This window comes from Nansenia antarctica, assembly GCF_963989245.1.
Source record: "Nansenia antarctica genome assembly, chromosome: 11".
NCBI classification, from domain to species: Eukaryota; Metazoa; Chordata; class Actinopteri; order Argentiniformes; family Microstomatidae; genus Nansenia; species Nansenia antarctica.
The window spans coordinates 19,686,981-19,699,321 of NC_137681.1; the positions used below are offsets into that span (position 1 = coordinate 19,686,981).

The 12,341-nt window shown below is 44.8% G+C and overlaps 1 protein-coding gene across 2 annotated transcripts; it reads right to left on the minus strand.

The window, feature by feature from the left end:
• Positions 1 to 707: 707 nt before the first annotated feature.
• LOC308167694 (ferritin, lower subunit) lies at positions 708 to 6,413 on the minus strand. 2 transcript variants are annotated; one of them, XM_080542136.1, is made up of 5 exons: positions 6,374 to 6,413; positions 4,445 to 4,548; positions 3,975 to 4,121; positions 3,046 to 3,171; positions 708 to 2,133 (listed from the first exon to the last, which is right to left on the minus strand). In XM_080542136.1, exons 2-5 carry the CDS (start codon positions 4,544 to 4,546, stop codon positions 1,984 to 1,986), a joined length of 525 nt encoding a protein of 174 aa, XP_080398262.1. In that variant the 5' UTR covers positions 4,547 to 4,548; positions 6,374 to 6,413; the 3' UTR covers positions 708 to 1,983. The 2 variants fall into 2 exon arrangements, with proteins under 2 accessions (XP_080398262.1, XP_080398263.1); XM_080542137.1 differs by lacking the exon at positions 6,374 to 6,413 and adding an exon at positions 5,726 to 5,818.
• Positions 6,414 to 12,341: the final 5,928 nt, after the last annotated feature.

Consider the following 12,341-nt stretch of genomic DNA (forward strand, 5'->3'; position numbering starts at 1 on the left):
GTTTGGTACCGCTCCATGCATTACAATGAACCCGGCCTCCAATTCCTACCTCCACCAACCTCCCCTGACTGACGTATGGAAAACATGAGTCTGAAACCCAGACAGACATGGACGAGCAGTCAGAGGAATGCCAGTCTGGGATGAGGAGTGGGCGGTGGTTAACACTGTGATGTCTGACTGTAACCTGTTACACACTGTGATGTCTGACTGTAACCTGCTGTTATACAGTCAGACGCTGACTGTGCAGTTTTTCCAGACATGTACAGGATGTCCTCCACCCCTCCTCCTCACCCCCCACCCTTCCCTCCCCACAACACAAGTCAGTGACAGTTAACTGTTATTTTAACCTACAAGCTGTCTTTCACCAACACCCCCTCCTAACCCCCCTCGGCCCCAGTGACTCAGCCCCCTCTAGACTCAAAGTCCCAGTGTTATCTGCATGTTATCTATATGATGTGGAGCGGCCAGCCAGGGGCGGAGAACAAGAACAGGACTGCTGGTAATCTCCTCAGCTGAACAGGTCCAGGTCTCAGACTGAACAGGACAATGTTGTGTTTGAGCTGTAAAAACATGTGTGCTGCTGTACGTATTTAACTCCTTCAGAATAATAACCTCCGCCCCCCCTTCAATAACACATCAAACAAAAGTAGCAATATCACCTGATTTTATTGAGACTTAACTTTCGTAATCAATATCAATTTCCTCAATGTAATCAGAAAAATGTCTGACAAAATAGCAAATCTGTGGCACCGTGAGTTATCAAAAGTTACAACACTGATTAGAAAGCAGACAGGAATGAACAAGGTGTACAACAGCTAAAAGACTAAATCTTTATCCAAATAGCTTATTTTCTTTTCATCACATTTTTCTTTTCTTTTATAATTGTGTATTCAAATGTGTATTCAAAAAAGCTTACAGCACGTTGGTGAGAACCACCAGTGTGTGTTGTGAACAGGTTTCTGTTGAGGTATAGACTGTTAATTCTGCTACTGTTTAACCTCTGTACTGTAAAGAAAAGAGGTAGAGGGCTGAACCCAGATTAACCCTAGCCCTGCTGGACTAAAGCTCACTGTGAATAGAACATCTCCAGTGATTAACCCTAGCCCTGCTGGACTAAAGCTCACTGTGAATAGAACATCTCCAGTGATTAACCCTAGCCCTGCTGGACTAAAGCTCACTGTGAATAGAACATCTTCAGTGAAGATTCATTCTGGTCTAGGAGCTTCATCTAGGTGCGGGAAAGCAGCTTATAGGAAACAACTGATCGTAACGGAGGTGTGTGTGTGTAACAGAAGTGTGTGTAACGGAGGTGTGTGTAACGGAGGTGTGTGTGTGTGTGTGTAACGGAGGTGTGTGTGTGTGTGTGTGTGTGTGTAACGGAGGTGTGTGCGTGTAACGGAGATGTGTGTGTAAGGGAGGTGGTATGTGTGTGTGTATGTAACGGAGGTGTGTGTGTAACGGAGGTGGGTGTGTATGTGTGTGTGTATGTAACGGAGGTGTGTGTGTAACGGAGGTGGGTGTGTATGTGTGTGTGTATGTAACGGAGGTGTGTGTGTAACGGAGGTGTGTGTTTCGCCCTGTTCAACCCTCCTCTCCTGTGGAACGTGTTCTGTGTGGGTGTTAGGGGCTGCGTCCCAATAGGCTACCATGGCTCCCTCTCCTCGTCTCCTTCTTTATCCTATTATTGTTGATCTTGTATTCTGCTGCAAAGTCAATGTCGAAGAACCTGAACCTAAGAATTTTACTCTGTGTACCCGTACATTGGATGTAATGAAAGCAATTCTGATTCCCTCCACCACCGCTGACCTGGCAGGACGTGATTGGAGGACGCGGTATGCTAGAAACTGACCTGATGGTTTCACCCTATCAGTGGCCAGGAAGGAGAGGAGACGAGGAGGCCGTGGTAGAGGATTGGGATTCAGACAGATGGGGGTGTCTGGGTCTTACAGGCTGTTACAGGGTCTTACAGGCTGTTTCAGGGTCTTAGAGGGTGTGTTTGTCAAACAGGTATTCTCCCATGTTGCCGTGCGGCTCGGAGGAAGTGAGGCGTGTCAGGCTGCCCATGTAGTCGCCGAGCTTCTTGATGGTGTCATGGCTGTCGGACAGGAAGTGCTGCTCCAGGAAGTCACACAGCTGAAACAGGAAGCAAGGGCAACACTCTTACTGCACGTTCGGTCATTTGTTTCAGATGTGTTTGACAATCAGACTCTATCACCATGGCCTGTCCAGTGGTCTAGCACCATGGTCTGGGGTGGTCCAGCACCATGGCCTGTCCAGTGGTCTAGCACCATGGCCTGGGGTGGTCCAGTGGTCTAGCACCATGGCCTGGGGTGGTCCAGTGGTCTAGCACCATGGCCTGGGGTGGTCCAGTGGCCTAGCACCATGGCCTGGGGTGGTCCAGTGGCCTAGCACCATGGTCTGGGGTGGTCCAGTGATCTAGCACCATGGCCTGGGGTGGTCCAGTGGCCTAGCACCATGGCCTGGGGTGGTCCAGTGATCTAGCACCATGGCCTGGGGTGGTCCAGTGGCCTAGCACCATGGCCTGGGGTGGTCCAGTGGCCTAGCACCATGGTCTGGAGTGGTTCAGTGGTCTAGTACCATGGCCTGGGGTGGTCCAGTGGTCTAGTACCATGGCCTGGGGTGGTCCAGTGGTCTAGTACCATGGCCTGGGGTGGTCCTGTGGTCTAGCACCATGGCCTGGGGTGGTCCAGTGGTCTAGTATGCCCATGTTGGCATGGGTTCGAATCCGGCCCTTGCTGTGGTCCTCTGTGACTCAGTTGGTAGAGCATTGCACTAATGACACTTAGGTTGTGGGTTCGATTCCCACTAGGACCATACATACTGAAAAAATATACACACTCGCTGTAATGTAAGTCACTTTAGCTAAAAGCGTCAGCTAATTGTCAGATATTTTATGCCCTGTTGACATACTCCTTACCTCTACTTTTTCTATCCAATAAAAAAAAAATGAGTGGGACTACCACGCTCCAAAAACAACCTCTAGAGGAGAAGAGAAACAGAGAGATGAACCAGGTAAGATCTTACATGGGGGTCGGTGTGGCCGCCGGCTGTACGATGCACCTCCAGGAGAGATGTGTTCAGGGTCTTCTGATAGTCCAGGGAGAAGGAGATGGCTTCCAGACCCCCCCTCCAGTCCTCCCTACTGGGTTTCTATAGGAGAGGGAGAGACACTGGGTTAACATCAATATAGAAAACAACAGTTTTAGGATCACTAAATACTTATAATTTGTGAATTGGATTCACTGTTTCGTCTGCCATCCTGCTTCGTAGGCTACTGGGTTAGTGATACATGGCTAGTAAACAAGCTTACATTTTAGGACGTGTTCAAACGCAAGGACTGTGATTATCTTAACATGTTTTCAGCATGTTGATGTTCTATCAACATGTTGTGATGTGCTCAACATACAGTTAGATTCTTTCTTAGCCGTTAGCCAGTTATCAACGGGATGGTAGCAAACACGTCTGTTTTGATTCGGAACAATTTTCTCCAGGTATTTGGTTTGAGGTGTACCAACATTAAAATAAGCATATCTTCTTTAACCATTTTCAGATTTCAATCTATGACACATCATTTGAAAGCGTACAAAGCGTACAATGTAGCTATACAATCTGCATAGCTACATACGTATATCAGATGCTATAAAATAGCAGTAGTAGTGAACATGAGGAAGTGAGCAGCAACACAGACTCGACACTACGATGTCCCAGACTTGACTTGGCTCAAACACAGCCTAGCATTCCCCGTTGTCCTGTCCAACTGCTCAAGCTGTCAGAGAGACTAGGTATCAGGGGAGGCTGGTGGAGGCAGAAATCGGAGGACGGGCTCATTGTAAATTCATGGAATTAAACATGTGTTGTTTGATACCATTCCTCATTCTGTTTCTTACAATGAGCCCGTCCTCCGATTCTTACCTCCACCAGCCTCCCCTGGTGACTAGGTGCTGGTGACTTACAGCGACGGTCTGGAGCAGAACCCGCCCTCCCCTCATGTTCTGGTAGTCCAGCAGCTTCTCCGCCTGCTCCCTCTCCTTCATCGAGCGCTGCAGGAAGAAGCTGGAGAAGGCTGGCAGAGCCACATCGTCACGGTCAAAGTACATCCCCTGAAAGACACGGGAACACAGGAGACATCTCAGACTGGGGCTTTAAACACAGGAGACATCTCAGATACAGGCTTTACAGGAGAGAGAGAGAGAGACAGGTCATACAAGGGCTAGGTAGGTGTAGGAGGTGTAGAGAGAGAGAGAGAGAGAGATGTCATACCAGGGCTAGGTAGGTGGAGGAGGTGTAGAGAGAGAGAGAGAGAGAGAGATAGATGTCATACCAGGGCTAGGTAGGTGTAGAGAGAGAGAGAGAGAGAGAGAGAGAGAGAGAGAGAGAGAGAGAGAGAGAGAGAGAGAGAGAGAGAGAGAGAGACATGTCATACCAGGGCTAGGTAGGTGTAGGAGGCAGTCAGTTTGATGTTGACCAGCTTGTTGATGTCTGCCTCACTCTCCGGGTGGAAGTTGTGTTTAATCTGAGACTGCATCTCTGAAACAGAAACACACCTGTTATCCAACAGACACAGCCATAGAGACTACATCTTTACATTTAAGACATTTAGCAGACGCCTTTATCCAAAGCGACTTACAACAAATTAGGGCTGCAACGATTAGTCGATTAGTCACGACTAATCGACGACGAAAATTCGTCGACGTGAAATTGTGTTGTCGACTAATCGCATAAAAAATATATTTAAAAAAAAACGTGGTTATTTTTTTTTTTTACGGGAGCCATGCAAGAATCAGCTGGGTAAGTTTTAGCTAACGTTGTTAGCCAACTGGCTAACGTTATATTGTTAGGGTCGGAATGTTTATGTTAGCTTTACTGTTACATGTTGGAAAACAACGTCTCATGGACAGGGCTGTACATGCTATGAGCGTTTGTGCTATTAATTTATTTGCCCTGTGGCACGCATGTGACAGACAGAGGCGCTTGTATGTAACGTTACGTAGCAGGGGTTTTCCATGTTGAAGCCAGGAGAACGCGAGATGAAATGAAGTGAGGGGTGGTCGCTATTAAAATACCAGGTAGTCATGATGGATGATCATGAATGATGCTTGATAAGTGAATGCTATTTCAATTATGTTGAGTCCACCAGCGAGCTGTGTGTAAGATAAACAGCGCCAAGCGTAGCCTACTAACGTGAGCTGTCTGTAGTCTAGCCAGCAATGCTAGCTAGCCAATCAACTAGCTCTGTGAGCAGCTGTAGCTTGGCGTAACGTTAGGTTAGATAGCTAGTTAAGCCGGATTTATGCTTCTGCGTCGCCATTTACGCGCAGCGAAAAGCCACACGACTAATCGCGACTAACCGGAAAAATAATCGACAGATTAGTCGACTACCAAAATAATCGTTAGTTGCAGCCCTACAACAAATACATTTGACTATGTTAGTGTAACTAAATCATCTATCCACCAGTCATAGCAGGAAAAAGTAATCTATGCTCGGGCCAGGGGCCATTGGCAGTCGTAGTGCTTTTTTAAAACTACTAGACAACAGACACAGCCATACAGAGTAGTAGGCGACACCATTTCTGCGTAGGCTATACCCATCACCGAGAGAGCAGGCGTTGAATAACCAATAAACTGTTATCCGCATCGTTGCTACGAATTGCATTTACACTCAGAAAACGATCTTGTAGTCTACAATAGGACTCTGGAGGTCTACCTGATGTGTAGTAGTAGTAGTAGTAGTAGTAGTAGTAGTAGTAGTAGTAGTAGTAGTAGTAGTAGTAGTAGTAGTATCCTCTCCTGCAGCCTGTCCTCTCTCCTCCAACACGACACACTGCTTTTGTACCAGACACCTAGCAGCTCCAGGGTTTTATACTATCTTGACATGGCACATGTTTGCACACTTATCTATCTCTACTCCGGACTTTCGAACCGAGCTAGTTGTTAAAGTCATGAGTCGTTTTCTATGCAAAAGCACGGCAATTCAGTTGCAGAGTTGCAAACTGTTTGGCGTCGCTGAATCAGCACAGCAGGCGGATCGGGCTAATCCTTGAAACGACGTCGTTCCATGTTAATGTAAGATAGTGGGCCAGCTAATCACACGTTTCAGGCTTTAGAACATCACAATGGCCCACTAGGCACAGAATAATGCATACCTGTGCAATTTGGATTGCATGTGTTTGACAGCAAGACGCTTCCCTGGCGTAGTTGTTATGATAGTACTGAATGTCCCATCATCAAAACATGGACACGAGGGTGGACACAGAGGCTGAAGCAAACCACTACTGCCAATTCATGATGTTGATTTACAAAGTTCACTCCAGCAATTTTGAATACTGATAAAAGCGTCAAGCGTGCTACTTACTGTTGTTTCGCCTTCGTCTTCGTATCCGAACTACTGTCTCTTTCTTCTTCTTCTGTCGGATTTAAAGGCAGCTTGCATCCATAACGTTGCACTACTGCCATCTTCTGGATTTATTGTCCGTCTCCCTGTCAGCCCAGTTCTCTTGAGAAAGCTGACCAGACCCTTCACACAGGCAATGATGGATAGTTGGGGGCCTTAGGGATATTTTTGTGCAAATTTGTGCAAAAGCACAAAATTTGGCCCAGAATGATGTAGTTCAGAGTATGCTCTAATGATTTAGCCAGGGCGCCCACCGCCCGAGCCAACGACCACCAGGGTCGCAACGGCGGCCAAATCAATATGGCCACCCTCCGAAAAAGGTTTCGGCTTTCAACTACCCGAAAGTGAGTTTTATCATAACTTTGATCTTTTTTTCAGTCTAAGTGAAATGCTATCAATATTGACCAAACGTGTTTAGAAGTTCAACAATATAATTATATCAGAATTAGACACATTAATTGCCAGGAAATATTTATATTGTCAAATAAACTATAGGATCCTTATTGGATCACCCTCTACATGACTTTTGCAGCTGCAGTGGAGGAGAATGGTGCAGGCTTTACTGGCTCTGCAAGATGAGTCCAGTAAGGTTCCCAAGTCTTGGTCGTGGAGTCCCAGTACCAGCCCCAGTACCAGTACCAGTACCAGCCCCATGTACTGAACAGCTGGACAGAGGTTGCCTGGTTCCAGTAGAAGCTGGCCTGCAGCAGTGCCCTTTTGACATGCTCAATCAGTGCAGCTTAGGTGGGAGGCAGGTTCTCAAGGGACTTGGTACTGTTTGAGAAAAGCTGATGTCTGGCTTCATCTACTCGGCTGGAGCCAAAGCTCTTGCTGTACATGATGATGACCATACGCTGTACACTGTGTACACTGTGACTGTGTATCCAGGAAAATTCTGGATATATTATAATAATTGGCCAGATAATTTGGACCATTACTGCGCCATCGAGCACAACTACAGTGCTTGCTGCTGATATGTTATTTTTTCCCACATTCATGCATTTAAGAATGTCTGCCTTTGTGGCGCTGCATAAAAGTCCTTGGTTGGAAATGCTGGGTGGCTCCCTCTGAATTCTCCCTCTCCCTCTGAATTCTGCCATGTCGGGCTGGGATTAAAGGGAAAGGAATAGTTAGGTGAGTCATGTTGTGCTTGTGAATGCCAATATTATTATTTTTTGGCTTTTGGGTCAGGTCGATTGGCAAAAGTCAATGTCCTTGATGTGACGTATTGCGTCGGTCTTGCAGGGGTGATGGGTGCCGCCAAATGCATTGTACTTCTGACATTGACATTCTCGGTTGCAGGTTGGCATCTTCTGTATTAGCTGCACAGGGTTTGAGGAACTCTGGACCATGGAGGACGATATCATTGAACACTCGTAAGGGTTCAGCAACAGATGTTGTGAGTCAGTTGGACGGGAAGGAGCCGTCAAATGTGTGGGCTCGTTGTAAGCAGTACTTGTGTAAAACCAAGGCGGCCCTCAGCCAATTGTTCCTCTTAGCCACTTGTTCCTTGTTTGCGATGTAGGTTTCCCTCCCCTTCTGGTGTTCACTCTATTCAGGCAGATAGCTGAGGAGATGTTGCTTGAATGTTGTTGTGTGGGGTTCATAATCAGACACAAACACCTGCGTTCTTTCATAAGGTTCATGTAGAGTTGCCGTAATAGGAGATCATGAAGGAGGATCTGAATCCTCAACCAGAGCAACTATTTGTGCAATCGTTAGATGGTCAAAGGTTGTCCCCCACTCACTGGTAGATGCTTCCCCTTCTGACACCCTGGCCTGGCAGTGTCATGAGATGCTTGCCGTTTTGCTGCATATCGCAACATGAGATAACATTTGGCATGTAGTACACACCTGCTGCGTGCAGATCGGAAGCTTGTGTAACTAATCTACCAAGAAGCTAAAAAAAAAAGATTATGAAAATTACTGATGATGAATGATGAATTATAACTTAAGTGAGGAAGAAAATAGTAGTTGTACACGTTACTGTCCATCTTTATGACTTGCACACAAGCATGAAGTCACACTACTGTAAACAGCTTTTTAAAATTCAAATTCAAAGTGTAACTGTCTTTACGTTCACGAGGTCTGGCCATCCCACATGCTCCCCAACATTCAAAATGGGTCAATATTATTTTTTATTTTTTTTTAAGTTATGGTAAAACTCTTTTTCGGGGAGCCGCCATCTTGGAAATATGCAAATTAGGGGTCCAGACACACCCAATTATAAATATAAGCATTCCAATGTGTTTCTAATGGCCAAGAAACATAAATAAGACATCAAGTTTTTATTTGAAGCTAATTTGGTTCAAAAGTTACAGCCAAAACCTTTTTCGGAGGGCGGCCATATTGATCAACCCCAGTGGTCGCTGGCTCGGGCGCCCTGGCTAAATCATTAGAGCATACTCTGAGCTACATCTGGGCCAAATTTGGTGCCTTTGCACACATTTGCACGAACATAGCCTCATATAGCCCTAAGACCTCCAACTAGGAGGGACCGAAAAGATCAGGACTGACAAGACAAGAGAAGGTTTGGAGGGCGCCGTGGACGTGACAGGGCAGGAAGTCCCCCCCCAAAAAAATATATATTTGTGAAAATATGCCCACTGTCTTCATAAAACACAATTTTCGAAGTTGGTCATAGTTTTTGTGCGTTACTTCCATAAGTGTTACACAGCGTTCAGCTATTCAGACTATTACTATTCTGCAACTACTGTGTTAGATAAGATAATGACTACTATTAAACATCCCTTGGGGAAAGTGTGTTTGCGGCAGTGTTACATTAGGTGTCAGACAAGGACATTTTACGCGTAGTACGCGTTACGCGTAGCAGTGCATATGTAGTATGACACTGTTTGGTCTATCACTGTTGTTGTTTTTGTTGTGGTTGTTGCAACGCAGGCCTGGCCCAGGCATCTTTGCGGCCTGCATGATGATTGGTTAATCTTGCGTCAGTGGCGCTCCTCTGTAGCTGTCTGATTACTTCCTGCCAGTGTTCCAGGTGACGGGGGTCATGGGAAACGCCCTCCATCAGCTCCTCCAGTGTTCCTGGTGACGGGGCTCATGGGAAACGCCCTCCATCAGCTCCTCTTATTGGCCTGTTCAGGTACCTGCTACAGGTGTGACGTTACAACAACAACAACAACAACAACAACAACAACAACAACATGATGATAGCCAAACACTGTCACATGTAGCGGAGGTGATTGGTCCTCATGATGGGTATACTGTAGCCGTGGTCCTCATGATACCAGATGGGATTATTCTATTAAATTGACTAGCCATTTGTTTATAAATCCTGGGATTGTTGCACACAAGTTTGGTCTTCTTTTGCCTTGTGTGTTATTACCCTGTGTGTTTTTTCTCCTTTTATGTGAAGGGCTTTGTAAGCAGGTTGACATAAAGTGTAGTCAACATTCTTTTAAGGGCAGAAATAATCTGATTGGTTTAGGGTATGACAAATCTGATTGGTTTCTAAAAAGTCAATGGGTGGAGTGAATTGTTATTATTATTATTATTATTATTATTATTATTATTATGTGCTTATGGTTAATTTGGATGTGTTGGTTGCTGATAAGTCAAATTTACATTCACACTTTACATGAAACATTTCTTATTATTGTGATGTCATTATCGGAATGTATTCCTATTCCTGAAAGCTGTTTATCTGTCATTAACTATCATTTAAAGTTGTTCATGTTCAGAATCAATGAAAGTGGAAAAAAAGGTATTTCCGAGACAATGTTATAGAGAAAATGTCCCTGACAACAATGAGTCGGCTGGCACCAGAGGTCCTAATGAAGGGAAACATTATGTTTACATGATTGTCATAACTGAGTCATATATCTGAGGTTCTGTTAATATTTGAATGAACTGTGTAGCTGATACCTTCTGCTGCCAGTTCCTTATAGCTGGTAGCTGTAAACCACAAGCTCAAAATACGCCTGGGCCTGGGCTGACATGAGTGTATAGGAAACCACAACGGTGCCTTTTCCTTTCCCCTGAGCTGCTCCACCAGAGACTGGCAGACAAAGAGAGTTGTGGTGTTAGAAATAACAAGCTATTCTCCACTGACATAATTGTACTTTCCATCGGGCATGTTGACAGATCAGAAGATTTCGTTGCTTAATTTCCTATATGTCTTCATACACCACCCACACACACAGCACAGACTCAAGCACACACACACTGATACACCATCACATTATCATTGATGGTATCGATAACAGTTAATATCACTGGATCAGGCTCCTGTACAGTACATGGTACCTTACAAGACTGACAGGAGTGTATCAGTGACACGTTACTGCAATAAGGAAGTAGTTGGAGGGCAAAGGTCGGAAGTGTGTGTGTGTGTGTGTGTGTGTGTGTGTGGCTGTTCCAGGATTAGAATAGAGAAGTGACAATAGACCGTGTTCCAAACAGTCGTACCAGCAGCTCCGAGGTGACAGAGAGGAGGACAAGGGAGGACATTAAAAGACAACACTGCTGTAATTAACTCAGCAACCACTGGACTGGCTCAGCCTGGCCCCCGAGGCCGCCATACAACCACTGGTACCTTCATCAACACGGCTGATGACTGTTTATCTCAGTAGAACACAGCAGGTGTTTATCTCAGTAGAACACAGCAGGTGTTTATCTCAGTAGAACACAGCAGGCGTTGTCTGTCCTTGTGTGTGTTGAGGACCAGCCTCCAGCATGGTGAGGTCCTTATCGCTGACGATAGGAGCAGCTGTGGCACTGCTCTGGCTGCTCTGTGGGACCCCAGTGTGGGTAAGTCACTAACACACTTTAATACACTGTAACACACTTTAACACACTGTAACACACTTTAATTCACCGTAACACACTTTAATTCACTGTAACACACTTTAATTCATTGTAACACACCTTCATTCACTGTAACACACTTTAATACTTTAACATACTTTAATTCACTGTAACACACTTTAAGTCACTGTAACACACTTTAAGTCACTGTAACATACTTTAAGTCACTGTAACACACTTTAAGTCACTGTAACATACTTTAAGTCACTGTAACATACTTTAAGTCACTGTAACACACTTTAAGTCACTGTAACATACTTTAAGTCACTGTAACACACTTTAAGTCACGTTCACTGTGATTGGGCTCAGGTTTGGTTGTATTGTCTGTTAAATCCCTTGAGTCTAAGCCCCATTTTCCATTTTGCCTCATTTCCCCGCGCTTTTCATAAATTCATCTTTTATAACAATCCAATAAACATGAGCTATCAAGTTAAATTTCCTTTTCAGGAAAGTTAAGGGGATTTATTAATATAGGTGTCATGGGTTTTTATGAAAGTTGAGAAAATAGCAATCATATAAGCTATAAATAACTTAAAGTCACTTTCACTTTGACTGGGCTCAGATGTCATGGTTTTGGCTTGAATTGTCTGTTAAAAGGCTGTTCAGAGCAAAAAGAGAGAGACATTGACACTTTTATTTTTTTAACTCTCACTGTACTGGAGGCCAAATCTGCTCTGTGTAACGTCTAGATAACGTCCGGCATTGGCAGGATCATTTTATGGCTCACTGACTAGAAAGCTAGTGCCGAAACAGGACGATGCCAATTTCTTGAAAAGATTGTCGTGAACAACTATAATGCATAAAGCTGCCTGTAAACACAAGTCTAATCCTCTACAGAACGACAGTATACTACTGTATTCATATTCAGAAAACCTTATTGTTCCACTCTTGGCCAATTGGTTTTGCAGCTATATATAAACACATGGAAAACAGGATGTCCAGATACATACGAACACTCACTGGCCACTTCATTAGGTACACCTTTTCAACTGCTCATTAACACAAATATCTACCGTAATCAGCCAATCATGTGGCAGCAAGCATTTAGGCATGTGGTCAAGACGATCTGCTGAAGTTCAAACCAAGCATCAGAATGGGA

What these genes read in the sequence shown, in the direction of transcription:
- LOC308167694 (XM_080542136.1), bottom strand. Translation starts at nt 4,546, where the DNA reads ATGCAGTCTCAGATTAAACACAACTTCCACCCGGAGAGTGAGGCAGAC. An exon ending in CCTACACCTACCTAGCCCTG is followed by an intron (nt 4,122 to 4,444) that starts GTATGACATGTC and finishes CGTGTCTTTCAG; the next exon opens with GGGATGTACTTTGACCGTGA. An exon ending in TTCTGCTCCAGACCGTCGCT is followed by an intron (nt 3,172 to 3,974) that starts GTAAGTCACCAG and finishes CCTCTCCTATAG; the next exon opens with AAACCCAGTAGGGAGGACTG.